Source organism: Punica granatum, chromosome 1, assembly GCF_007655135.1.
Source record: "Punica granatum isolate Tunisia-2019 chromosome 1, ASM765513v2, whole genome shotgun sequence".
Lineage (NCBI taxonomy): Eukaryota > Viridiplantae > Streptophyta > Magnoliopsida > Myrtales > Lythraceae > Punica > Punica granatum.
Genome location: NC_045127.1, coordinates 6,866,457 through 6,893,572, shown reverse-complemented (window position 1 = coordinate 6,893,572; position 27,116 = coordinate 6,866,457). Strand labels below are relative to the sequence as shown.

Here is a 27,116-nt window from a genome sequence, read left to right as displayed (position 1 = left end):
GTCGTTGATTATTTTACAAACTATAAGGGGTGTAGTCAAAATTTACTCTAAGATATTTAGCTTATGACCGAAGAATTCACGTTAATGCGAAATTGCTCCTAAATCACATGCATAGAGACATTGTATTCTAATTTGAATGCACAATAATTTTCATTTTCTTAGATTAAATATATATTTTTATTATCCCAAATAATTATTTTGATATTGACAGTTTTTTCTTTCTTTTTATTTTCAACATAAAAGGAGGCATATATAATGAATCATAATTATTTTACCTAAAATTATTCATTAGGTTTTAATTATACAGAAAATACCAACATATATTTTGTTACAAATAGTAAAATATAAAATATGAATAATATTATGTATAAAAAACCATAACAGTTTTCCTTTTTTGGCTGAATCTAAGGGCGTCTGATTTGGCACTTAATTTTTTATTATAAGAAGAAATATAGATTTTTTTATGGGTAAGAAGAAATATAGATAATTAAGATAATCCAGTCACGAAGTTTATGGGTAATACTGAGCAACGGCGGCGGTATAATTGGGTTTTGAAAGATATCCGGGCTTTGCTAAGCCAACAGGCCCACAGGGCCGCGTGTTTTTCAAGGGCCCGTATTCAGAAAGAGCCACGTGGCAAAATCAGGTCCCAACCCTACTCGCTCGCACCACTGAAAAAAGAAAAAAGAAAAAAAGAGAGAGGGAGAGAGAAGTGAACCTCACGGAAGCGGTCTGAACTCTTAACGCTTCCATTTCGACGATTCCAGAAGTCATTCCCGATGAGACTGATCAAAGGCCTCGCCGCCGTCGGCCGAGCTGCCGGATTCGACTCCTCCGCCGCTCACCGCGGCCTTCTCAGAGCTGCCGTTTGCAGCACAGAGTATACCTCTGAGCCGCTCCGGTTCTGTCAGAAGCTCCGTGGTCCGCTCGAGCTACTAGCTCCTCCTACCCCGCAAGCAGTCGCCGGAACTCGGTTTTTTGCGGCCGCAGCTTCGTCTGCGACGCAGGAGGTCCGCCGGAGGGAGCCTCCACAAGCTGAGAAGTATTATCCCAGCGATGTCGTTCTCTATCAGTACGAAGCGTGCCCTTTCTGCAACAAAGTGAAGGGTGAAGTCTCTGTCTTTCTGCTATGCTTTTAATGTGTTGAAGCGGACAGTGTCTGTTCCAATTCCAATGTCTGCCTTGCAAGGAGCCTAATATCAGTTCCAAGTGTCGCTGCAATTTTAATAATTTAAACCGATAGATGTCGATCAAACCAATTTTGGTAATTTGTTGTTCATATTCCTTTTCCTCAGCATTTCTCGATTACTACAAGATCCCCTACAAAGTTGTGGAAGTGAATCCCATTAGTAAGAAGGAGATTAAATGGTCTGATTACAAGAAGGTGCCGATACTGAAGGTTGATGGGAAGCAGATGGTTGATTCTTCAGGTTTGTTTGCGTCCCCTGTAATCTTTATTCTCCGAGCTGGGTCTACTTGATAATGTTACCGACTAGTGAAAAGTCGGTCCTGGTGCTAGTTCTCTTATGTGGTTTTGAAGTGTAAGGTCTTGTGATCTGCAGCTATCATTGATGAGCTGTTTCAGAAAATGCATCCCGATAACTTCGCGGAAGATGAGGAGGAAAACAAGTGGCGTGGGTAAGGTCGCCTTCTCTTTCATTTTCCTCGCATGTAAAATGTAATTGCGTGGTTCTCAATGAACTCGGACTCTTTACAAGTCCATAGCATTCTCAAGCTTTCCCTTTGATTTATGCTGTCACGTGTGGGCTGTTTATGTGAAGTATGAGCTAAATTTGCAGGTGGGTAGATAATCATTTGGTTCATGTTCTATCACCAAACATATATAGAACACCTTCAGAGGCGCTCGAGTCATTTGACTATATCACCAACCATGGTAAGAGCAAATAGTGACAGTGCTCGTTTCTGTAACTGACTTTACCTTCTTTTCTTATTCCCCCGGAGGATCTTCTTATTCAAAATATTAACAATCCAAGATCTGTCTCTCTCTGATGTGTTATACTACAAACGGTAGGAATTAATTTAAGGTTCGGCAGAGTCTATCATTGTTGTTTCTTCCTTTGTCATGGTTACTTTCTACTTCATTAAGCAATTGACTTATTGATGGCAAAATATTATTTCCGAAAATTGTCCATTTTGATGAGATGCCTGTGACAATAATATCCTGGATTTGTATATACCTGGAAATAATATATGTGAATTTCATGGAGTAAGTGACATGCTAGAGTTTCTTTTGATCCTTTTGATCTGAGAAAGACTACTTATTATGTATTTGCCAGGCAATTTCAGTTTCACGGAGAGGTTAATAGCAAAATATACTGGTGCGCTAGCTATGTACATGGTGTCCAAGAAACTGAAGAAGAGACACAACATTATTGATGAGCGTGGATCATTATATGAAGCTGCAGAAACCTGGGTCAATGCTCTGAAGAACCGGCCATATTGTGGTAAGTACTTGGTGTTATCTTGTCCATAGTTAAGTCAACTACGATGTACGCATTTTGAAACTGTTTAGTGAATCTTTCTTTGAATATCATGGGCAGGTGGTGTGAAGCCTAATTTGGCTGATCTCGCTGTCTTTGGGGTCCTGAGGCCAATTCGTAACCTCAAGTCGGGCAAGGATATGGTAGAGAACACTCGCATTGGGGAATGGTACGGTCGGATGGAGAGAGCAGTTGGTGATTCAGCTAGAGCAGTCGCGGAATAGTTTCTTGTTACCGTTAGTCAAAAAGAGAAACAAAGGCTGAAGCCTCCGTTTTATCATATCCATTAGGTGTGTCCATAATATAGCCATGAATTTGGAGACCTTTCAATGCCTCATTCCTATCAGAGGGCTCCCATAGAGCTAGTGTTGAAGCGATTTGCTTGGTGATGGCTTAGACATGCTTGTACTTACAATGAGAATGCGGGAATAACCTTGCGAAGACACTTTGATTGGTAAGTCTCTTATGATGAGGAGGATATCCTTGAAATGTTACAGAGAGAGCTGTTGGTCATTGAACTTCGGCTTTTTATGCCTGGGTTCCTCATGCTGATCTTATGGGTCCTGAATTTGGATCTAGACTTCTAGTCAAGTTGAGCTTGGACCCTGGCTTGGTTCAGTGGTTAAAGAACCTCCCCTAAACTAGCTTGGTGATCTTCTTGGCTCAGTCTCAGAGCTTGGAACTTCTCTGAAGCTGGGGGATATATTGCATGAGAGTTAGGTTATCTTCTTGGCTCGTTCTAGGAGATTGGAACTTCTCTGAAGCTCGGGGATATATTGCGTGAGAGTTGTCTATATTGGTACTTGGAATAGCATAAAGCTCAAATTTATGTTCTGATATTATAGATAAACACAAAAAGGGAAAAAGAAGAAAATATTGTAATAATAAAGTGGGAGAAATGCACTAATCTCACTCAACATGAGAATGACATAATTCTTTTGTGCTTAATCCCATTTGACTTCTTTGGCCAATTATTGTTTTTCAAGGAATTTAATGCTGTGTTAGAGTTTAGAGTTAAGTAGAGTTGAATTTTGATTTTAATTGGGTTGTAATGATTGTGTTGTTGAATTATGAGAAAAAGTGTGAAAAAGTAATAAATAGTTGAGAGAAAGTAATGGTTGTGTTGTTGAATTTTGAAAAAAAAATGAATAATTGAGACAAAGTAATGAATAGTTGAGAGAAAGTAATGATTGTTGTGTTGAATTGAAGATAAGTGGAGTAGAGTTAAAATTAAAGTTAAAATTTGTTTGTGAAATTAAATAAATTGTAGATTCGAGTTGCAATTTTTAATTTTTTTTCTTATTATGTAATAAATATTTTACCGGATAAGGCCGCAACAACATAACATGTTCGGGTAGGTTTTTTTTTCTTATTTTGAAAATATGTTAATTAGTTTTAGGATTAAAAAAATTGAAAAATCAAATAAGGTAAAAGAAAAATAAGTCGGATGAAGAGAGAGAAGAAAGGCACCTCGAGTGGTGGTTGTCACTTCCATAATCATTTGATGTGATTATTGGTTCTGAAAGTAGTGTGTTTATATGCGGATATGATATTTTATTCGAATATATCATCGAACCTAGTAGCTGGCATTCGGCCACTACTTCCCAATAGAAAGCAATGTTTTTACACCCAGCCTGACCAGTTGAACCAATTAACTTGCAACCCGTAGTTTTGTCCGGGTTGAGTTTGACAAAAATCCAGTGAGATGAAAACCCTGGTCAAAACTAATAAGTCCAGTTGTCCTGTCGGCCCAATTGGCCCATCCATTATGGTTGGATCGATTATCTTTGGAAAAGATTTAGAGTGCGTTTGATTTCAGAGTTAAAGTAATTTTGATTTTGATTTTGATTTTGATTGTGGAAAAAGACAAATGAGATTGTATTATAAATTTGACTTGGGAAACGTATATTTTTGTTGTGTAGTGGGTAGAGTTAAAATCAAAATCATAATTCTAAAATCAAACTCTGAAATCAAACGGGTCCTTATTTTTCGACAATTTATCGATAGAAAAATAAGAAGAAACGTATAAATTAGAATATATATATATATATATATGTATGTATATACATCTTTCCTTTCAAAATTTAGGTATATCTTGCAAACTGAACTCGTACTTAAATTAGAATCTCGATATATGGTCTCTACTTTATTGTTTGTTTGTCACATAAACGTTTAAAATGAGACTTCTTAAAAAGAAATGAAGTACAGAAAATATTGTCATGACTCTTGATCAAGGTTAAATTATTTCCATATTTTTTAATATTTGTCTCTATAATTCTTGAATTCCTTACCAATTATTGAAAAGAGAATCAAATAGTCGAACTAGTGATTGAACAGGTTAAACCGATTGACCCACGATTCAGTGGAGGCTTTGGTTTCACGACCGGTTGGGTTTCAAAACATTGATAGAAAGTGGTCATTGGTGATGGCTCAACTGCCACTTCCTTTTTTAACTTTTGCCTTATGTTTGAAGTTTTTATTTTTATTTGTTTATTTTTCAAATTAAAGAAGCTATAAAAAAATATGTTTTTGGGTTTTATTGGAGTAAAAGAATAAATTATATATCATATATATAAACTCGTTTGTTTTTAGAGTACAGTAGAAATAGCGCGATTCGAATTCCGTATTTTCACGATTGTAATTCGTTTTCATTTATTTTTCATTATATTTTTTATAAATTCATTTTATTTATAATATATTATATTCGACTGAATGAAAACAATAAGTGTGTTGATATTGCTATTCCGTCATATTGGACAAATAAATTATTAACTATGAAGTAAATAATAAAATTATAAAGTAATACAATAATAAATTCGTTGCTTAACGCTGAAGTAAATAATAATATTATAAAATAATATATTAATATATATACGTTTACTTAACGATGAACTAAATAATATTAATATACATGTTCATTTTTCTATAAGTTTTACAACAAATTAATTTCCATAAATTTTGTTGTAAAATTGATTGGTAGCATATTCGATCAAGCGAGTGATTTTCTTGCGTACGACGTACCTCATTCTACCATTCCGGACAAATGATTGGATCTATTGTGATATATTCTTTTAGAATTTAGGATAGTATGGGTACATACAAGTTCTATATTATCCATACTTACATTTTTTCCTATATATTTTAATAGAGAAAATAATAAACTTTAATTAGTTTTTCACATTTACGTAGTTGAAAGTTAAGTAATGTATAAATTTCAATTTATTTTTCATAAATTACAAAATGTATTTTTTTTACTACTTACCAAGCACATATTAATTTTGATATTATTCAAGGAGAAAGATTACTAACTTCATTAATTGCTTCAATTTAATTTTCACTATCGATAAAATATTAATTATCTTATTACTTTAAAAATGATTAATCTCACATAATTTTTCACCATTAACTATCCTATATTAGCTTAAACGTCACAATAAAAAATTTTCATAACAACATCATTAATGATTGTGCGTAACACGAGTCATCAACCTAGTGTATATGTATACTCTTTAAAAGAAAACAGAAAGCCATGAAACCTATATATATTTTACTTAAAAATAATGATTTGGTCAAATAATTTAAATGAATATTAAGTATGTGTATATTTTTTTTCAATAAATGGGATGAGTTGGGTAACTGCATTTTATATTTTACGCTTCGCTTGGGAGCACTGTTGCCGATGTAAAATTGATAAAAAACAGAGTTGCAAAAAAATAAGTATTGATTTTAGAATAATTAAAAGTGTCTGAATAATTTAAAATTATTGAAATTGAAAAGTGAACAAATAGAAATAGTAATGCCTTGTTTGGTTTGTAAGTATAATTTTAAAATAACAACTTTAACCTAATTTTACCCACAATAAAATAAAATAATTCATACAAAGTCAAAGAATGAATCCCATTTATATTACTTTTTTTCACAACAAAATAACATAATTCATACAAAGTCAAAGGATGGGCCCCATTTATATCACTCTTGTTCAAAATCAAAATCTGATTTTAAAATTATATTATGAAATCAAACGAGGCGTAAAGCATTTATCAACCTAGTTGAAAAATTATGTTTTCAACTTAAAAACCTATCAATTTTGAAATAAAAACTAATCATTACTTCTACTTAATAAAAATTTGTAAAGTAAGTATTTATTTAACCTCTACCGCACTCTTGAAACTTTTTTTCGATGTATACTTATGATGGTATTTGAAGCATCAACGACCCAACAAATTCAGTTCAAACTAGATTGGTCAACCGAAAAATAAAACTCTCATAGCGTGAATTTTTTTTATTCGAAAGATGCGAATTGAGATTTCACTTAAGAAAAGCAATTATCAAAATAGTTTGAACCATTCCACGTTGACACGTATGAAGCATTAAAAAAATTAATGCTGCGTTTGGTTTCAAAATAGGATTTTAAAATCAGATTTTGATTTCGAAAAAAAGTGGTATAAATGTGATCCACCCTTTAAATTTGTACGAGTTATTTTGTTTTGTTGTGAAAAAAAGTGATATAAATGGGGTCAACTCTTTGACTTTATATGAGTTATTTTATTTTATTATGGGTAGAATTAGATTAAAGTTGTGATTTTAAAATCATATTTGCAAACTAATCAAGCCATCGAGCCATAAGCCAGTTGACATAACAGTGTCCTTCTGGAACAAGTTCTATTCTAATCCTACGGCTAAGAAATCATACACTATGGGCCCCGCACCGGCCTCGCTCTGTCGGCACGCCAAACCTTTCCCCCAGCCCAAAGAAACACGCGTCCAAGATTCAATCATTTGACCGATCTCACCAAACCTCCCGTGGTCTCATCCTCACCGAACGTTTCCCCTTCATCAGAATCTAAAAACAATCCTCTCTCTGCTTCCCGTCTTTCTCCTTGATCACCATCGTCTTCGTCGTCTCTGCCTTCCGCCATAGCCAGACCTCGCCTCCTTCCCTTGTCCTTTTGTCGATCTCTGTGATCGTAAGACGAATCATGCAGCAGGGAGACTACAGCTCCGCTCCCTATTACCACCCTCACTACAGTAGCATCCCAAATCCCAATCCGGCCCCCAAACACGCCGATCACAGCCCCGGCCCCTACGCATCTGCCCCGCCGTTCTCCACCACCGGCTACTCCCCTGCCGATTACGGCAGCTACCCCTCCAATTACCCTCCTTACCCCCAGAATCCCGATCCCGTCCCTCCCCCAGCCCCAACCGCCCCTTCCTACTCCTCTCACCCGAACCCTAGCCCCAATCTGCAGCCACCGACCAGCTTCAGCCCTTCGCTGTCGCAGCCTCCCGCTCCTCAAGCTCCCTCTTCATTCCCTGGCTTCGAATCTCATGGCGCTTATCAGCCTCCAGCTCAGCAGCCACCGCAATCCTACTACTCATCGCCCGCGCCGTCCTATGATCAACCACCACCACCTCAACAGGTGCCACCCAGCTACTCTGCTCCGATCTCAGCTGCACCTAATCTTAACTCCAATCCGATCTCCAGTATGAACCCCAGCAGCACTAATCCCCCATACTCATCGATGTACCCCTCGTCAGCTCCATACAATCCACCTTCGCATGAATCACCTTACCATGATTCCTCAAAGTTCGATCATGGCAGCAGCTACATCGAAGACAAATACGGTAATTATGGCCGGAGCAGGTCCAGTTTGGGTTCGGAATTGTATGGGAAGCAATCAGATTCTTCCCTCTATGATTCAGGTCGAGATGATTTGTATGGAGACGGTGTCTATGCCTATCAAGGAGGCAAAGCGGAACCTTATGGAGCTCGAGGGACTGCTCCGAAGTCTTCGACTTGGTCGGCTTTTGATGATTATGGGAGGTCGATAAGTTTCCCTTCTTCAAAGGAGTCATCTTCGGTCAGTTCACCAAAGATTGTGCGGGCAGTTCCCAAGGCGGAGGCACAACAGGACGTCAAGAGTGGTGTCCAGAAGTTCCGTGTGAAGCTATTGCCTGAAAGTGGGTCCCAGACTATGGACGTTCTTTGCCAGGTTTACAACTTGTCCATTTACCTTCTACTTGCTGATTGCTGATGAGTTCTTTGCAAAATGAGTTGTCTTGAATCTCTTAATCCGAATTACAGATATTGAGTTTGCGAAATTCGGAAATCATGCCTTTAGGAACTGTCGACATGAATGTACTTATATTGATAAGCTACTGAATTTTTTGTCACTTGGTTAACTTTTTGGCGGCCTAGAACTATGTTGGATTGGATTATTGGAATATGACAGCATTCACAATCAAGTGTCATCTATGAATCTGGAAAATTTGAGAACCGTGTCTACCTTCATTTTTAGTATTGAAGTTGCTTTCTTCAATCTCTGTGCAATTTTTTAAAGTTGTGTTGTTATATCGAGTAAAAAATACTAGCAATGTCAGGCGTGTTGCTGCCACTGTTTTTCTTTTTTCCTTTTACATTTCATAATTTTGTTGCAGATTGGTCTGGATGGAATTAAAATGCTTGATCCTTCTACGGGTCGGATGTTAAGGATTTACCCGCTTGAGAACATAACGAGATGCGACGTGAGTTCATTTCTGTGATTCTATGGTTTTCATTTACTTATATGTATTTATAATAGCTGACCATTTAACATGTGTCCTTATAATGCAGGTGATAGATTCTTCAATATTTGCATTTTGGTCCAAGAGCTCCGTGGATATTGAACCGAGAAGAATCAGGTTGCAATCAAGTAGTTACACCACTAACACTATTCTGGACATAGTGACAGCAGCAACTGTACAGGTAGGAGATGCATGAAGAGTTCTGAATATATGTCAAAAGATAGGTTATGCAGTTGGATTTGATCTCAATGTAGATGTACATGACAAAATACAGTGACTGGTTCTGCTTAGACTTCCTTAGAGGCCTCATTTCTTGATGTCATACTGCGTAAATTGTTTGACGAGATGGCCTCATCTCTCTGTCAATTCATGTCCCTGGAATGGCATTTGAGCTAGGCTATTTTGAACTGCAAATGATCTACAACCATATTTCTGTCTTGTTTTGTTGTTTAATCTTAAAATCTTTCGTTTTGGCTTTCAGCTCAAGGAGATGGGAGGAAGAAGCAGACCATCTGATACACCAAAGATAAATGAGCAGCAAATGGAGAAAAAGAAGGGTTTGGCTGATTGGATGAATTTGATAAAGCCCGGCAATGAAGAGAAAGATCATTGGGTAACCTTAAATTCTGCATACTTTAAAATATGTTCAGAATCTGGATATAATATCTTTGAAGTGTTTATGGTATTATCACATCCAATGTGTACTTTGTTTATGTTTGGTGTGAACTGATATACTTGATTGATTACAATTACAATGTGCAACAGTTAATGTGGGTCCTTCTGCATAACTCTGCTTATAAAGTTTGCATGCAGGTCCATTAAATAGTTGAACTCAAGAATTTCAAAGATATTGATTAAACAAAGTCTTTGATCTGGCAATTGCATTCAGTTCTGGCGTAATGATTGATGGGCATTTTTATGGTCACTTCAAAATAGTTGGTTGTCCCCATGGAGCTTCCAGTGTCTATTTCTGTCTATTAATGTAGATATTTGTACTGGAAATTCAATTTGCTATTTTAACAGCCTTGGTTTGAAGATATTATAAGGGTATTTTCAGCAAAGATTCTTAATGGATTGTCATGATTTTTGCTGTAGAATTTGCTCGTTGTCCATCAAATTTTGATGTCCTAGATATTTGAAATACTTCTTTCTTATATTGGTTTATAGGTTCCTGATGAAGCTGTTACAAAGTGTACAGCTTGTGGAACAGATTTTGGTGCTTTTGTTCGAAGGGTATGCACTGCTTTTTCTCTATTTAATTTATTTATTATTTTTCAATCCTCTGATCAGGTAATATTCTTGTTTGGTGTTGTTTACCCTTCATTTTCCTCTGTCCAGCATCATTGCAGGAACTGCGGAGATATTTTCTGTGACAAGTGTACACATGGTAGGATTGCTCTAACTGCTGATGAGAATGCTCAGCCAGTTAGAGTTTGCGACCGTTGTCTGGTGAGCGACTAGTTCCTTAAACCCGGAGTTTTTTCTTTGAAAACTATAAAGAAACAATATGCTAAAAGGAGACATGAAAGAAAGTTGATAACATCCGTAAATGTCTGTAAGACCCAATTATACACCTTAATCACGAATATACCAAGTATGCATTTTTAATTCATCTTCTTTGGAACTAGCATCCATTGTTTCAATAATACCAAAAGCCTTCCTTTCCAGACTCAAATGACATTAAATGGGTTTAGTAGATGATCATACTGGCAAATACCAAAATTGAGGTAGGCGAGAATTTATATGAGGTTCCTTTGGTATAGGGAGTCAATTAATGCCTAATCTAGGTCAGAGTGTATTCATGCATTCTGTATGGCTTTTTTTCTTGAGCAAGCACTTGTTTATTAGAGAATGATGTTGGCTCAGTGCTAGTGGCCATCACTGTGTTCCCAAGCTTGTGCGTATTTTGGCAAAATATAGGTGTAGGCAGTTCTTATTACCAGAATGCAATGTTGCCGGAAAATTATGGACCTGCACACATTTCAGTTATCTTTTTGATGATTTTGTTATTAGACATGGTTATAGAGCAGTCTTCGTTCCTCTCTCAGGCCGAAGTAACACAGAGGCTGTCCAATGCAAAGGAGGCTGCCAGCAAACCGGTGGGCTTACAGAGTCACGAGGATCTTGCCAAAAAGCTTCAGGTTGGTTATTATCTGCATATCTTGGTCTGGAGAATTGTAGATCATGTCTTCTGATACAAAATAGAAATAACCGGCTTCACCTACTGATTTCACTTTATGTTCTTATTATTGATCTCTTGTGAATTTGCATCTCTCCCACTATTGAATGCCAATTTGAGTTTGTATATTTTCCTTTACATGTTCATCTGACATTAACCAATTGTGCAGGAGGAGATGGAAAGAAACCGCCGAGCTGGATCAAGTAATCTTCTCCACCTTGACTTGCTATGTTTTCCTTTCCAGGGCTATCACACCAATTTTATTTGTCCCTTTCATTGAGACATGATCAACCTGTTAGATTTGTAGCATTTCCCTCCTTGGAATTTCCAAGGATTTGCTTATCTTGCGGTCTTATTGGCCAATCTCATAATTTGCAGGCTCTAAGTCAGAGGGATCAGGAAGGAGAATGAGAGAAGTTGCATGTCCCATATGTACTGTTCATTTGCAGGTTCAGATCTTTGACCACCACCTTTTTGAACATCTCTGTAATAGATTTGTCTCAACTTTCACACTACAAGTTAACGCACTCTCCAAGATAACATCCTCGGCTGGATTGCAGGTTCAGGTTCCCAGCTCGGGCTCCGAGACCATCGAGTGTGGGGTCTGTCAACATCCGTTCCTCGTCAGCGCTCATTGATTCGGATCCCGACCCCATTCTTTTTACGGCCCTCATTGCTCTCTCAAATGCTCTGAGGTGTTTAAGTTCCATTCTAAGGGTTGGAGTTGAGATATATATGGAACAATAAAAGGATTACAGATGCTTTAGTCGCCTTCTATCTTCTGTTCAACGGACATGGACATAGTGTGATGCGGATTCCTAGAGATTTTTTTCACCCTTTATTTTGTGTATATCTAGATACTTATCGGAGATTTCCCGTGCCGGGGTTTTTATTTTTGTGTAAAAAAAAGGAACAATCCGAGGAATGTATTTTTGTTTCTCTGCCACGTTTATTCATGTACTTTCCACCACTAGCTTGTCTGTTTTCCTTGGCTTCCTGCGTGTACATGTCATATCTGGTGTGGGCAATGGAAAAGAAATGAAAGTATTTTATCGACCCGACTTCTAGTGGGGTTAATGGCGGCGGCGATTTGTTTCCGAAGGTGACGTGAGTTCTGTTTTGGCACTAATTTATTTGGTATCTTCTTAGTTTAACATTCTTCTGGAAAAGGTAAAGCATGCAATTTATATGAGTAGATGCCTTGCACTCAATCGTTCACCAATTGGTCTTTAAAGGCCTGTAAGGCATGATTCCCACATGCTATTTGTTTCACGAAATCAAATTCTGTTTATGAGCGAATCGAACCCGATCTCATTCCTAGAACGATGGTAAACTAAGTAAGTTCTTCCAATATGAGAAAGATTCAGCCGATGCATCATCTAGTGTTCTGGCTCGTGTCGAGGGGAGTCTCTCTACAAGGAGTCCTCTTTGTGATGAGTCAGATCTACCAGTCCCAAGGGCTGGCTGTGCTCCTGGAAAATGTAACGGTTCTGGCAATTTTCATGTTTAGGGATTCCGTAGTCGACCCGGGCAACAACTATCTCAAAACGGTGGCGTGCAATCACCTGCCTTATGGGCGGGAGTTCATGGGAGGGAATGCCACAGGCCGATTCAGCGACAGCAAGATTCTTCCCGACCTCATGGGTAGTTCCCGTTGTTCATCCTGGGAAGCAACTCTTGCAATCATAAATCCGTTTGCAGCAACATCATAGATTGAGGGAGTGTATGGTCGTCATTTGCATCTGAAGTATATACGATATTATATCTTTCGATTGCTTGCTTATGATAATTTATTACAATAAGATGTTTTTCGAATCACTGATCGGATGACGACCCTGTGATAATACAATCACATAACAAAGTTACATCTGACACAAAACTGGCCCTTAACCATGACCAGCATATAATATCAGCGAAAAATCCATAAAGCGATTTTGGTTTGAATCAAAGTCCTAATAATAAGTCCTTTTGTAGTGGAGAAATTAAGAATCAAAGACGTACTACCGGCATTCTTGGATCCTTCTCTGCCTCTTGAAAAACTCCCACGGGTGTCAACTTCGCCTCAGGTGGTGCTGGTTTCGATCCGTCAATATCTAAGCTTTACGTAAGCAACATATACATACTGTGTTTGTTTCTCTTTTGAGTACTCTATGTCTACTATGTTATTACTATTGTAGTGATCTCTGCTTTTCTTGTGCCATCAGTCGGTTATATCCATGTCGGACCAGTTACAACCTTTTCAGTGAGCACAAAGGGCAGCTGAACGTCTTGTTGGAGCAACAAGAGTGGACGAGATTTTCGCCAATAGCATGTACCTGGTGGCAGCCGGGAGCAACGATCTCTCGGATCTGTTTTTTCACACGCCTCAGCAGATGCCAAAGCATGATACTCATTCTTATACCGATCTACTCATATCCAAAGTTTCAGCCTTCTTTCAGGTAGAAAGACATCAGTTTTAAGTATAACATTCAGCTTCATAGTTTACATGTTCATTGAGGCCTTATATCTTTTACTAGCCATTAGATCTACGGTGCTTATTAGTTCTTATGGCATCTGATTTCGTTAAGGGTTTATCCGACCTGGGAGCCCGGAGGATAGCGATTTTAGGCTTAGTGCCTCTGGGGAGCTCGCCATTCCAAAGAGCACTCAGTGGAGGACAATGGAGAGTATGTGCAGAACATTTCAGTGGTGCAGCGAAGTTGTTCAATTCGAAGCTCCTGTCAACACTGCAAGTCCTATGGAAAACACTGCAACTCAGGTCCGGTTCGCCTATGCCGACTTTTACGGAGCTTTGATGGATATCATCCAATCTCTGCATGAATATGGTAGGTTAACTCTACGATTGATTTTAAGCAGGGTATCCATGATCATTCAAAGTTGATCCAACGCACGTACGTCTTTTACAAAATAAAAATAATGAGATTGATTTCTGTTGCTTTCAGGATTCGATATAGCGGACAGAGGGTGCTGCAGGACGGGATTGGTAGAAGTGTCGTTCCTGAGTAACCGATGGATTCCTGGGACATGTTCGAATGTCTCATGGTTCCTGTACTGGGACAGTTACCATCCCACAGAGAGAGCATGCCGGATTATTGTCCAAAAATTGATTGGGAAACTTGTCCAAGACATATTTCAGCAGTAGCAACTTAAGTCAAATGCCAAACAAATTTCCAATTACATCAGCTTCATGCCAATTACTGTTTTTTTTTAAAATAATTTATTAAGATGCCAATTACTATTTTTTTTAATTATAATTATATATACACTCAAAAGTGCTGACGACTCACTGACATTAATTCAAGTGAGAAAAATCCACCAATCCTGGCCTTCAATGGAAAATAAACTTCTTAACTCTGTTGAGAGCCATTATTGCGAAGGTTTTGGCTAATAGACTCCGTTCTGTTCTAAATAAACTTATTACCCCTTTCAAAGTGCATTTGTACCGGGGCATTCGATTTCAGACAATATTCTTTTAGCTCAGGAGATCCTTCATACACACGCCGGCGAAGGGCGACTACGGGATTGGCTGTGCCGGGGGACCCCCTTTCTCCGTATCTCTTTATTCTTTGTGCCCAGACCTTATCAGAAAATTTGTTGCATGAGCAACGCCGTCATTGGGTGTGTGGTATTAGTCCGGGTAGGGGATGCCCCAATATTACACCTCTTTTTTGCGGATGACAATTTTCTCTTCCTCAAAACTACTCAAAATGTCTTCAATAGATGTCGTAATTTATTATCGACTTATGAGGAAGTATCTGGGCAACGTATAAATTATGCGAAGTCTGCAATCACCTGGAGTCGAAATGTTTCTCATGCAAAGGAAGAAATCTTATTAGAATTTTTCCGGTTGATGAGTTGAGGGAGTCTGATAAGTATTTGGGTCTTCCCATTAGATGGCAAGGGAGGGGATGCAGATAGGAAAGGAATTAGTTGACCGAATCCAAAGGAGAATTCAAGGTTGGATACATCAATTTCTCAATCATGCTGGCAAGGAAATTCTTGATAAAGTTACGGCCTCAGCCATACCGGTGTATACGATGTCATGTATGTTACTTTCAAAGTTACTTTTATTGATTTGAAATCCACTTAAAGCATATTATGATCAGAGCCAAACACTATTCTTCCTTGCATAGACCGGGAACACCTAATGGCTAATAGTCTAATGAAGAAAACGAGATATTCGTACCCAGTAAGGTTTACTTGGGTTAAAAAGAGTGACTTTCTTGGAAATTCCTAAATTAAGACCATCTCAAATATCATGCCAAAAAGTAAAAACTCCATGTTGTCTCTAAGTAAGCGGAACGAGGAAGGAGAATGATTACCACCTTTCTTAACATCCCTGCAATAGATTCATCTCAATCCTCATACTCCAATTGAACATCTGCGACTGGATTGCAGCTTCAGGTTCCAGACTCTGGCTCTGAGACCATCTAGTGTCGGGTCTGTCAGCATCCGTTCCTCGCGAGTCGCAAGTGCCCATTGCTTCGGATCTCCGCCCCGTTTTTTACAGCCCTCATTGCTCTCTCCAGATACTCTTAAGGTTTTTAAGTTTCATTCTAAACGGTTGGATATATGGAACAATAAAAAGATCACAGTTGCTTAGTTGCCTTCTTTCTTTTGTTCGACGGACGTGGACATAGTGTGATGCTGGTATTTTGAAAGATTTTTTCACCCTTTATTTCGTGTATATCTAGATATATATTCGAGGTTTCTCATGTGGGTTGTATGTTCTCTTCTTACCATACGGTCGAAAAAGGAAGGATCAACGTGAATGTATTCGAGTTTCTCTGCCACACATATACATGTACTTTTCAATAGCTCATCTTCTGTTCTGAGTTGCCATGCTCGGTATGGGACATGGGAAAGATATTGAAGTATTCTACTCGATCCGACTTGTACTCTGGCTAATGGTGGCAGCATGTTTATTGGACAGATGACATATATGTTTTGTTTTGCAGTAAGTTTTTTGGAAAAATTGAAGTTTAGAATTCTTCTGGAAAAGCAGAAACACACAATTTAGATGAGTAGATGCCTTGCACTCAATCGTTCAACAGTCGGTCTTCAAAGGCATGTAAGGCATGATTCCCACATGCTCTTTGTTTCACAAAACCGAATTCTGTGCGGAGCCTAATCTTCCTGATCGAATCAAACCCGAGATAATAAACTTTGTAAGATCTTCCAAGATGCAAAATATTCAGCCGATGCATCATCTTGTGTCCTGGCTCTTGTCAAGGAGAATCTATATACAAGTAGTCCTCTTTGCAATGGGTCAGATCTACCAGTCCCAAGGGCTGGTTGTACTGCCGGAAAATGTTACGGTTCCGGCGGTTTTCATGTTTGGGGATTCAATAGTCGACACTGGCAACAACAACCATCTCAAAACAGTGGTGCGGAGCAATTTCCCGCCCTATGGGCGAGATTTCATGGGAGGAAGGGCCACCGGGCGATTCAGCGATGGCAAGATTCCGGCCGACCTCTTGGGTAGTTCCCATTTCGTTGCAAACAGCTTCTTTATAGTTAAATCATCTCTTGTTAAGTCAAGCAACTCCGGAATTTGAAGACCGTAAAATTTTCATTCAATGTTTGAAACATTCTACATTAGATCTTTCGAGTATTTGTATACAACTGCGTATTAAAAGGATATACATGAGACGAAGAATCGGCTCTTAACCATATGGTCAACATATAATATCACCGAAGAATTTATCTAGCAGTTCATGTCTGAATCAAAGTTCTGATTTTAAGTAATTTCTTGTAGTGGAAGAATTTGGAATCAAAGAAGTACTACCGGCATTCTTGGATCCTTCTCTGACTCCTGAAGAACTCCCGACGGGCGTCAACTTTGCATCGAGCGGTGCTGGTTTTGATCCGCTAACATCTAAGCTTTTCGTAAGCAACACCAAAAAAATCCGAAAATGTTACGAAATTTATACTGACTGCATTCAGTAAAAGTTCAAGACACATAAGGGCCCTAACCACATTTCGGCTTGATATCAATCCATAGATACTGATAAAAAATAAATAGGCACTCAAAACAAGTACATGTTCCACCAATAGTGGGTAGTTTTAGGCAAGTTTCCTACATAATCTGCTCTCTGTTTCTAAATCGGGTATATATATGTTATTGCTGTTGTAGTGACCTCTGTGTTTCTTGTGTGTAAATGAGATATCAGTCAGTTATATCAATGTCGGAGCAATTACGACTCTTCAGCGAGTACAAAGGACAGCTGAAAAACCTGGTCGGAGTGACAAGAGCGGATGAGATTGTCGCCAACAGCATGTACCTGGTGGCATCGGGGAGCAACGATCTCGCGGAACTGTATTTTCACACGCCTCTGCAGATACCAAAATACGATATTCATTCTTATACCGATCTTCTCATAACCTCAGCTTCAGCCTTCTTTCAGGTAGAAATATATATATCACTCGTAACTTCTATACCATCGAGACCGTCTGATCATCGTTTTAGTATAACATTCAGTTTCGTAGTTTGCATCTCCATCGATATCTGAATTTTTACTAGCTGTTAGATGTCTGGTGGCTGGTGCTTATTAGTTATCGTGGCATCTGATTTTGTGAAGGGATTATACAAACTGGGAGCCCGGAGGATAGCGGCCTTGGGCTTGGAGCCTCTGGGGTGCTTGCCATCACAAAGAACACTCAGCGGAGGACCGAATAGAGTGTGCGTAGAGCATTTCAATGATGCCGCAAAGATGTTCAATTCAAAGCTCCTCTCGACCATGCAAGTCCTAAGGACGACTCTTCCTCAGGTGCGGTTTGCCTATGCCGACGGTTACGGTGCTCTGATGGATATCATCCGAGCTCCACATGAATACGGTAATTCAGCTCTCCGACTGCCCGGATAGTTGATCCGACGCTCTCGCAAAATGAAAATCATGACATTAACTAAAGCTCTTTGTGGCTTTCAGGATTCGATATAGTGGACAGAGGGTGCTGCGGGACGGGATTGGTTGAAGTTGCCTTCATGTGCAACCGATGGATCCCCGGGACATGTTCGAACGTCTCGCGGTACCTGTTCTGGGACAGTTACCATCCCACAGAGAGAGCATACCGGATTATTTTCCAAAAATTGATTGGGAAACTTGTCCAAGACATGTTCCAACAGTAGCAACCTGAGTCAAATATTGCCACATAAATTTTCCATCAACATCAGCTTCGTACCAATTGCTGTTTTTTGGATAATTAAGATGCCAATTACTATTTTTTTTTGGTTTAATTATCAATTGCTGTTTCAAAGTACTGATGGCTCAGTCGTAATCCAGTGAGAAAAATATGCCTGCCCTGGCCTTCTACTATGGAAAATCAACTCTTCGTATTGCGAGCTCGATGGAAAGTGGTAAAATTATTGTCTGTTAAAGTAAGTTTGGAAAATTAAATATTTTGTCTGATAAACTCTGTATGTTCGAGATACTGATCATGCTGTATGTATTTGAAGAACAACATTTTATGTGATGTGTGAGTATGTATTTGGTGTATACATATTTTCTTATATGTTCGTTTTTTTTGAGAAAGGAGGGGATGATAAAAATATTTGAGAGAAATGAATGTGGATTTAACTTCTATGAGGAGGCTCTTTAAAATGAAAGATCCACCGGAGACTATTCGAGAAGCATCCATGTCTGTTTTTCGGATGAATATCTATAATTTATATTATTTTACAAAATATTTGAATATAATAAAATACTTTTCTTAAGTACAAAATTTCTTTATGTTTGATTAAAAAATTTAACTTAACTTAATTTTACTTTTCTCTTAATTCAATAACAAAATCATTATTTTTTTAATCTTTTTCTAATTCTCTCTCATACTTTTTATAATCTATTATTACAATTAATTTTTTAACACTAATTTTTTTTTCACTATTCAACACTTTTTTTCTCAATTCAATAATATAATCATTACTTTTTTATCTTCTTATTTAAATTCTCTTACATACTTTTCCCAATTACTTTTATCTTTTATCTCCTCAAATTAAATTAAATCAAACTTAACTTCGTTATCAAACGGAATATAACATTGTTGCAAATTTAAATGTTATATTTGAGAGAATGCCTAGCAAAAAAAAAAGTATATATAAAATAATAAGATAGTCAAGCAAATGATAATTTTCTTATAAAACAGTCTAGTATTATAACTTCTTGGAGTTCATTTTTTCTTAAGTTAGGCTCCTGAATTTAATAACACTCAATGAATATTTGTGTTGTAAATAATTATATAGAGCGTTTCGTTTTTTGCTTGAATAATTATATAGAGCATCTCACTATTATGATTACCTTCTAAAATATATGAACGATCTAAAAGAAAATAAGTCATGCGATACATATGAAGAATTCGGAATGAGAATTCAACCTCGAACTAAATGGTCTTATGCTGAATTTATCTTCTAAGTAACAAAAAAGGGGTCTTATACGGACTAATTTTTAAACTTTACCACAAAGAAAAAAATATTCATCGGTTCGAAAATCATTGAAAGGACCGTGATCAATAGGTTAAGAACATCTCATAGTCTAGTCAAGAAACCGAAATAGTTAAAAGTTTTTCCTCATAAAATCGGAGTAAAAATACAGCAAAAAAAGGATTAGGAGGAGAAAAACAAAAACAAGTGAAAATAGAGAACAAGGAAAAACAGTTTCCCTACCTATCAAAAAAAGAAAAAAACAGTTTCCCATTGGCTAGAGGCTTCGGCCCTGCAAAAAATAAGGCTTCGTCTCGTCGCGCCTCCATCTCTGGCCGGGAAACTCGTATCCTTCCACCGCCGAGAACTCGAGCGTCGGCGGTGGTGCTGATCTTCACGGTTTCCTCTTGTCTCTGCAAAAGCCGCGGTCTTCGATTGTCAGCAGGATTCCACAATGGCGAAGGAGCCTCGTGTGAAGACATGGAGATTACTCAACCAAATGTAGAGATTACTGCGAGATAGCTTCACAGTTCGCTTCCTGCTCCGGAGACAAGATGGAACCTACAGTCGCGGTGTTTGACGGTCTCAAAGGCTTCGCAAAGTCGACCCAGGACTTCGTCTCCGGTCTCATTCACCACCACGACCCCTCATCCTCCCGCAACAATCCGGTACTTATCCACTTCTCTCGCATTGTCGTTTTATCTGGGGAGCCGGAATTCCACCGGGAATCACTGCGGAAACCTCATTCGATGGTGAATTTTTCAGCTTTGACACTGATCCTGATATTCAAGTAACGGTTGTTCAATGCCACTGCTTGAGCTGGGGGAGGAGTTTGATGGTTGAGACTACGTATGGATTTTAGGGTTTAAGACGGGAATCAATATGGAAAATTTACTGGATTCTTATGAGTTATGCTTGTGATATATAGTTTCTGGATTTAGATAATTTCGATGCATTGATAGCAGAGAAGAATCGGGTTTTGCTTGTTGGTGATGCTTTACTTGCAACTTCGATCATGTATTATGGATGTTGAATTTGTCTAACATCCCGTGATGTTCAGATTGAAATCTTGAAGCGGCTCCAGAGAGAAGCATTTTCCGATCTCATGAGACTGCGGGACAGACAGGACAAGATTGAAAGGCTTCTTTCCATCTACAAGACTTCGAACAAAGGTCCCTTCGAAGAAGCTGGTACCCGTGTGAGGGGGGAGGTTGATGTTTCAGGAGCTGTACTGAAGATGGATACTGTTGATCAGCAAAACTTCGATGCTCTTAGAAGAGCAGGAATAAGGACTGGAGTCAATGCAAGGTTCACTTTTGAAACTCAAATACGAGGTAAAGATTACTTTGTGGCGGAGCTAATGGCCAGCCAAAAAGCTGCAGAAGACTTTACCGATTTCTCAGGAAATTTACCGCTATCCCTCTCGAAAGTATTTTACAAGGCAAATATTACCGACTGGTTTTCTGCTGCGGCAATCCCGATTGGAGCTCACTGCAGAGATATAGGGAATGATTCAAGCTCTTCCCGTCAGGTAAAGGCTAATGTTTGCCCATGATCAGCTGGAGATATTATGCTGAATGAAATTTCTGTTCAGCTTGAAATTACTGCAGATTTTCTTGTTTTTCACTGTGTTTGATGGTTGCGGAGAGAAGAGTAAAATTTTAAAACAATCTGTTTCTTAGGTAGAGTCCTTGAAAATTTATACAAGACCAGGAGTTACAAAACTATAATGATTTGCACAATTTGGCACCGAAATAGTTTTCTTTTTTCCTCTCTTTCTGGGCAGATTCTTTGAGTTATATGTTTTTTAGGCTTTTCGAACTAGCATTCTGGCATGAAAATGTTAATTGCATGAGTTTATGGTATAACTTCATTTCAAGGTCAATAATTTTTTTGTCCAGGCCCTCCTTAAAATGTTACCATCGAAATTGCAGGAGCACCATTTTTGGAACGTTTAACTGAAGGATTTTCTTTGTTTCTGGCAGGGAAAAGGCCTCACTGATAATTCATCGCTTGGACCTCCCTTGGTAAGTCAACCGCCTGGAAGTGCATTTGGAGTAACAGCAAGAAAAGCAAATTTTATGGCTACGCTGGGGCATCTTGTTTCTGGACTGGAGATGCCATTAGATCCTCATGGAATTAGGCATATTTTCAGTACCTTTGGGCAAGTGGTATGTGATTTGCCCAGAGAGATGAAGTTATCCATTGTGGGTGTCCATCAGATTCCAATAATTTCTGATCAACGCCTAAGTCTTGGACCATTTGCAATTCCACTGAGCCCTTTGAAGCGTCGCCAAGATTCTGATGTTTCAGTAATAAGCACACCGGGTGCCTCTTCGGGATCCATTGCTGTAATGCTTGAATCTCAGCTTGATGAGGACACAAGAATTGGAGGTTGGGTTGAGATGAAAAGTTCAGACAACAAGAATATGAAATGGGCTATAGCCGTCTCCGATGACTCCGAAGATGAATTTGGGTGGGGCTTGTGTTTAAGTGGAGCCACCGAGGGCTCCAATAGACTGAACCGTTTTCAAGTTGAATCTTACCTTAAGTTCAACGTCGGAAAGAGGTTCACTGTGAAGCCGGGTCTTGTACATGTAATGGATGGCAGTTCCAGAATTACTGCCTTATTGGTTCGGTCTAACTGGTCCTTGTGAACTGTAGTTGCTTCATCATCCCCAAAGTATCCTAGGCTACTCCTTATTGCAGAGAATTAGAAGATGGCATTCTTTATAAAGTCGCTAGTTTTGCAGATACTTTTCCTTCTTTTTTATGGTTTATTAAGGTTATGTTTGTTTGGACTTAGTTTTAAGCGCCGAAAATTAAGTATTGAAATTTTGAGCATTTATTCAAATAAGTGCTTAATTGATAAGTAAAAATTATTTAATAAAGTTAAGTTTTGAAAGTCTAGAGTTTTCGGGCAGTACTCACATGCTAGCACTATTTTCTTTCTTTTACTTTTGACCCCTATCTTTACTATTATTTTATTTTTATCATTTCTCAAAAAAAAAAAAAGAAGAGGAGAGGAGAGACCTCACCGGAGAGGTGGTTGCCGGCAATTGGGCCACCGACTCTGGCAGAGGGCTCAATCACCTCCTCCCTCTCTCTCTTTCGGGTCTGCCACTAAGCAGTGGACTGATTTGCAAAGCTTGAAATGTTTAGGGGCACCGCCGTAATGAATAGACAATGGCCACCCAGCTGAGCGAATTAGCTCAAAATGATTGAATAATTAAGTAGGTTTTCATTTACTTAATCATTAAGCATGTTTTTATTTACTTAATCATTAAGCACTTTTTTGACTGAATCAATAAGTTAAGTAAATTCTTTTGGTGTTATCAAACAAGCTAAACTCAATTAAGTCTGGTGTTCAACATTGCCATGCGTGCCACCGCAGGCAAATCTTTCCTACCATGATAGCTGAGGGCAGGCGGATTGCGCCGAAGTGAAGGTGTTTATATCCTTGGGAGATCCACTGACGTGGAAACTCCGAATGATTAAGTTCAACACTTAATTTTTTTTGGTGTTATCAAACAAGTTGAACTCAATGAAGTGTTGAATGATTAAAGTTCAATATTTAATTTGAGTTATCAAACACACCCTAAGTGTTGTACTATTCGTTACTCAAATATACGTCAGTCATTACAACACTCGTCCGATACAATTCAAGGGGCTTAACACTTTGTCCACTAACTGACTTAAAACCCAGCTTACAAGCAAATCTAGAATGGGCTACCTGACATTGCACATTATAAAGGACGAGCAGCCTTTCCTTTACAGACTCAGTGACCCTCTGCACCAGATCACTTACAGGAATAACGACCTTGCGAAACACTCTCGACTTCCTCTCTTTTCCAGACAAAATATCCATAATGAGACCAAATCAACTTTAAAATAATAATGTCTAGCTTCCGACCCTTCAGATAAAGCAAACTCTTCCTTCTTCAATTTCTCCATTTTATCATGCTGGCGATTGCTTATTGTCAAAAGCTTACCGGCCATTGCTATTTATTCCGTCTGAGTGAAATGGGAAGCTACTTAAAATGCAGGTATCCAAGGCCTTGTCTTGATGATGCCAAAGGAGGATTTGTCCACATGGGTTAGCAAACACGAATGTCTTGAACGAGTGCCTCGTTTATGGTCAGGAAGGTTCTTGAATTTACAGGTTCCTCGAAACACAACGTATTCTTCTTGTTTTTGAAACGATACCCTGCGGGTAACATGTCTATGAGCTCTTGTTGAGCTGCTGCAATGGTGATTGAGATAGAAGATACCATCTGATTAGAATAGGGAGCAGCCTCTTGACAATTTCGCTGCGGCAATTATCTCCTTTTCTTCGTCGAGAGTGGTGAGATTTGAGAATTGTCGTTCAATTTCTTAGTTCATAGTTAATTTCCAGCTTCTATTGGATCAAGAGATTACAGCAGATTAGGATCATGACCCGGTTTCTATCACTTCCGTTTTATCAACCGATTCTTAATGGCTTGGAAGGTTGTATCTTTGGTCTATCGATTTATGATCTACACTTACATGAGAGGATAAAGGAACTATCATCTCTGTATGTACCCGAAAATAACATCTTGAACTACATAGGCACGCCGATGGAAGTCGGTTGCAATTCCCACGTCAATAAAATCTTCTCGGTAGGTAAGTTGGGTTTGAAGAAGTCAAGATACCACGAGCTTGGATCAGCCTAAGAGAACGGTCCAACTTGGACCGGCCCGGTCCGTGATGAGTGATGTTTATCCTGAAAAATCAAACTGAACCGCAATTGATTTCCCATTAATATATCGGTCACCTCAAAATCCTTCTCTCGCTCTCTCTCTCTCTCCCTCTCTCCCTCTTCTCGGATCTGCAATGTCGTCGGATCGGAAGATAAACCTGAGGAGCTCCGACGGGGAGACCTTCGAGGTGGACGAGGCGGTGGCGCTGGAGTCCCAGACCATCAGGCACATGATCGAGGACGACTGCGCCGACAACGGGATCCCCCTCCCCAACGTCACCAGCAAGATCCTCGCCAAGGTCGTCGAGTACTGCAAGAAGCACGTTGAGGCCGCCGCCGAGAGCAAGTCCGAGGACCGCCCTTCCCCCGCCACCGCCGCCGAGGACGAACTCAAGGCGTGGGATGCCGATTTCGTCAAGGTCGATCAGGCCACGCTCTTCGATCTGATTCTGGTCAGTTGCTGCTCTCCTAGAACCCTAATTGCTGAAATTTCAATTGATTGTTTGTGATGTCGACGTTTCTCATAACTTCGATAATTGCAGAGGCCGGTAAATTTGTGATGAACATATGGTTTTTGGTGGATGAGTTGTTAGTACTGTTCTTGCGTGTTCTTTGTGCTGCTTGATTTTGCTTTTCTTGCCGTTGACATTTTTTTTTCATCTTCCGGCCTGCAATTAAGCTTCTAGATTAGTTTGATGAGGTGCCCTTTTCATCGTAGTTATAAAAAAGAATTTGGTGGAGCTGAGGAGTAATTATTAACTGTTGAATTCTTTAGAGTCTTTTCAGTTGTTGCCTACTTAAATTTTAAGGTTGCTGTTTGTGACGTGCGTGACTTCTCATGATATTTGAGCTTGTTCGGTTTGACAATGCTTGTCTATTTCACCAAAATAACAAGGTTTTATTAAGACGATGAATTAGAGTAGTTTGAACATGTCCTTGTACGAAAGTCGTTGCTGAATTTTGATGGTGGCTTGCTGCTAAGAAACAGCATGTAGTACATGTTATTTCCTGCTTTAAGAATTAGATTGCAGGCTATAATCCATATCGAAGAGTAGTCCTGTTTAATGGGCAGCTTAGCCGGTTGAAGTCGGTGGCTTTAAATTGAGCTGAATGATAGTATGGGTTAGAGGTTCTTAGGTTAACTTTCTGGATGGGCAGCTGAGGCATTAATGAGATAAAAGGGAGTGGGAATCCCTTCCTCCGCTCAATGTCCAGTATGATGATTTGCTCTTTTTCCTCCCTGTGCAGATGTACGAGGAAACACCGAAACATTTATGTTCTTTAGGAAAGCCTCTTAAATAGAGTTCAATCTATTTGAAAGCACATCATTTGCTTGTAGATCTGGAAAGGAAAAAATTGGTTATGGTAATTAAAAAACTGTACAAGCATATGTGAAGCTTATTTGGTCTCACCTTGTTATATTGCTTAAAGGGAGTATAACTTGGTAATTGCATTCTGAAGGAATACAAGTTGCCCTAATGCTGATCCATAGGTCCACTTTTCCTTTAAACCTGCCGAGGATAATTTTCCATTAATATCGTCCTAGTATAATGTGCGAATATATTTGAGAAGTGGAGTAGAGTCATTGACCGTGATAGTATTAAATCTTTGATATGTGGATTTACATTTTCCGCTGATCCTTAGGCTGCCAATTACCTGAACATCAAGAGCTTGCTGGACCTGACTTGCCAAACAGTGGCCGACATGATAAAAGGTAGGACACCAGAAGAGATTCGCAAGACCTTCAATATCAAGAACGACTTCACGCCCGAGGAAGAGGAAGAGGTCCGAAGAGAAAATCAGTGGGCCTTTGAATGAGAAGGAACCAAGCAGAGAAGCTCAAGCTCTGCTCTTTCATACCATCGCTGTATCTGTTCTACCTTCTCTTCTCCAGGCCGATCGACTGCTTCGGCCAATGCAGCAGTCGTCTGATTCTTGTATCTGTAGTAAAGACAGTTTCCTTTCCGTCGTTCTCTCTCTTCCTTCACCTGTGTAACTATCATTGTGAAGTTTGGTGGACGTGATTGATAAGCTTCGAACATTTGCTCATGTTTCTATCCATGGAATCTTCATCTGTTCATATATGCTTATTGATTTATTTCTCGTTATCTTCAAATCATATCGGGGAGATTTGTGATGAGGGGATTGAAAATGAAACGCCTTGAAAAGGAAAGAGAGATCAATTTAGCTCTTCCTATATGACCCATGCACTGGAAAGCTCTGCCGATATCATTACTTGATCATCTGATGATTGAGATAGGCTATAAAAAACTAACTCGGTAACAGAAGAATGAATCAGAAAGAACGCTAGAAGTCAACGGAAAAACAGAATAAAGTTCCGTTGCCGGGAATCGAACCCGGGTCTCCTGGGTGAAAGCCAGATATCCTAACCGCTGGACGACAACGGAGTTGTTGGTTTTCAGTGCATTGTAAATAATCTTCTCCGTCTGATTTTAGACTATCATCGAATGATGACAGAGTACATTATAGCCGTTCCAGGCTCGGTATATTTTCTTTTTCCGGGTGACGGCTTAGTAATTGATGGCAAGGCTTTGTCCAACTCTTTTGTACGTACGATGCCAAGTAATACACAAATGAAGCAAATCCATTAGTTGAAGAATTACTGGAGATAATTAGACTGTAAAACGCATTCACGTCTTTAGACTGCACTTATTGGGTCTACTATATATTGCCATCGTATTTTACATCTCTATACAGTGTTTGTAACTCCATATT

The 27,116-nt window shown here is 39.0% G+C and overlaps 5 protein-coding genes, 1 non-coding gene and 1 pseudogene across 7 annotated transcripts; 6 read left to right on the top strand and 1 right to left on the bottom strand.

The window, feature by feature from the left end:
* Positions 1 to 688: 688 nt before the first annotated feature.
* Positions 689 to 3,449, top strand: LOC116189288 (prostaglandin E synthase 2-like). The gene is made up of 6 exons (XM_031518890.1): positions 689 to 1,107; positions 1,296 to 1,430; positions 1,563 to 1,638; positions 1,800 to 1,894; positions 2,298 to 2,465; positions 2,562 to 3,449. Exons 1-6 carry the CDS (start codon positions 780 to 782, stop codon positions 2,723 to 2,725), a joined length of 966 nt encoding a protein of 321 aa, XP_031374750.1. The 5' UTR covers positions 689 to 779; the 3' UTR covers positions 2,726 to 3,449.
* A 3,902-nt stretch (positions 3,450 to 7,351) lies between these two features.
* Positions 7,352 to 12,214, top strand: LOC116212715 (protein FREE1). 2 transcript variants are annotated; one of them, XM_031547380.1, is made up of 11 exons: positions 7,352 to 8,126; positions 8,205 to 8,494; positions 8,940 to 9,026; positions 9,115 to 9,246; positions 9,547 to 9,678; positions 10,233 to 10,298; positions 10,404 to 10,514; positions 11,114 to 11,206; positions 11,414 to 11,447; positions 11,623 to 11,693; positions 11,805 to 12,214. In XM_031547380.1, the coding sequence occupies exons 1-11, from the start codon at positions 7,481 to 7,483 to the stop codon at positions 11,880 to 11,882; spliced, it is 1,740 nt and encodes a 579-aa protein (XP_031403240.1). In that variant the 5' UTR covers positions 7,352 to 7,480; the 3' UTR covers positions 11,883 to 12,214. The 2 variants fall into 2 exon arrangements, with proteins under 2 accessions (XP_031403240.1, XP_031403232.1); XM_031547372.1 differs by having other exon boundaries at positions 7,352 to 8,494.
* Positions 12,215 to 12,426: 212 nt separating this feature from the next.
* LOC116202548 lies at positions 12,427 to 14,464 on the top strand (annotated as a pseudogene).
* Positions 14,465 to 16,281: 1,817 nt separating this feature from the next.
* On the top strand, positions 16,282 to 18,609 carry LOC116192608 (GDSL esterase/lipase At5g42170-like). Its single transcript, XM_031521202.1, has 5 exons — positions 16,282 to 16,725; positions 17,003 to 17,133; positions 17,418 to 17,651; positions 17,826 to 18,081; positions 18,174 to 18,609. Exons 1-5 carry the CDS (start codon positions 16,323 to 16,325, stop codon positions 18,371 to 18,373), a joined length of 1,224 nt encoding a protein of 407 aa, XP_031377062.1. The 5' UTR covers positions 16,282 to 16,322; the 3' UTR covers positions 18,374 to 18,609.
* A 1,306-nt stretch (positions 18,610 to 19,915) lies between these two features.
* On the top strand, positions 19,916 to 22,416 carry LOC116193070. Its single transcript, XM_031521822.1, has 3 exons — positions 19,916 to 20,328; positions 20,721 to 21,191; positions 21,646 to 22,416. Exons 1-3 carry the CDS (start codon positions 20,215 to 20,217, stop codon positions 22,315 to 22,317), a joined length of 1,257 nt encoding a protein of 418 aa, XP_031377682.1. The 5' UTR covers positions 19,916 to 20,214; the 3' UTR covers positions 22,318 to 22,416.
* Positions 22,417 to 24,429: 2,013 nt separating this feature from the next.
* Positions 24,430 to 26,462, top strand: LOC116192802 (SKP1-like protein 1A). The gene is made up of 2 exons (XM_031521450.1): positions 24,430 to 24,832; positions 26,025 to 26,462. The coding sequence occupies exons 1-2, from the start codon at positions 24,515 to 24,517 to the stop codon at positions 26,196 to 26,198; spliced, it is 492 nt and encodes a 163-aa protein (XP_031377310.1). The 5' UTR covers positions 24,430 to 24,514; the 3' UTR covers positions 26,199 to 26,462.
* Positions 26,463 to 26,716: 254 nt separating this feature from the next.
* On the bottom strand, positions 26,717 to 26,788 carry TRNAE-UUC. The gene has a single exon. It is a non-coding gene; the product is annotated as a tRNA-Glu (tRNA).
* Between the last annotated feature and the right edge of the window lie 328 nt (positions 26,789 to 27,116).

Bases quoted from the DNA above. Each gene is read 5' to 3' on its own strand.
- LOC116189288 (XM_031518890.1), top strand. From the start codon at position 780: ATGAGACTGATCAAAGGCCTCGCCGCCGTCGGCCGAGCTGCCGGATTC. The intron at 1,639-1,799 runs GTAAGGTCGCCT...CTAAATTTGCAG, and splicing joins GAGGAAAACAAGTGGCGTGG to GTGGGTAGATAATCATTTGG. The intron at 2,466-2,561 runs GTAAGTACTTGG...TATCATGGGCAG, and splicing joins GAAGAACCGGCCATATTGTG to GTGGTGTGAAGCCTAATTTG.
- LOC116212715 (XM_031547372.1), top strand. From the start codon at position 7,481: ATGCAGCAGGGAGACTACAGCTCCGCTCCCTATTACCACCCTCACTAC. The intron at 9,027-9,114 runs GTGAGTTCATTT...CTTATAATGCAG, and splicing joins AGAACATAACGAGATGCGAC to GTGATAGATTCTTCAATATT. The intron at 10,515-11,113 runs GTGAGCGACTAG...TTCCTCTCTCAG, and splicing joins GAGTTTGCGACCGTTGTCTG to GCCGAAGTAACACAGAGGCT.
- LOC116192608 (XM_031521202.1), top strand. From the start codon at position 16,323: ATGATTCCCACATGCTCTTTGTTTCACAAAACCGAATTCTGTGCGGAG. The intron at 16,726-17,002 runs GTAGTTCCCATT...AATTTCTTGTAG, and splicing joins GATTCCGGCCGACCTCTTGG to TGGAAGAATTTGGAATCAAA. The intron at 17,134-17,417 runs GTAAGCAACACC...ATGAGATATCAG, and splicing joins CGCTAACATCTAAGCTTTTC to TCAGTTATATCAATGTCGGA.
- LOC116193070 (XM_031521822.1), top strand. From the start codon at position 20,215: ATGGAACCTACAGTCGCGGTGTTTGACGGTCTCAAAGGCTTCGCAAAG. The intron at 20,329-20,720 runs GTACTTATCCAC...CGTGATGTTCAG, and splicing joins CATCCTCCCGCAACAATCCG to ATTGAAATCTTGAAGCGGCT. The intron at 21,192-21,645 runs GTAAAGGCTAAT...TGTTTCTGGCAG, and splicing joins ATTCAAGCTCTTCCCGTCAG to GGAAAAGGCCTCACTGATAA.
- LOC116192802 (XM_031521450.1), top strand. From the start codon at position 24,515: ATGTCGTCGGATCGGAAGATAAACCTGAGGAGCTCCGACGGGGAGACC. The intron at 24,833-26,024 runs GTCAGTTGCTGC...GCTGATCCTTAG, and splicing joins CGCTCTTCGATCTGATTCTG to GCTGCCAATTACCTGAACAT.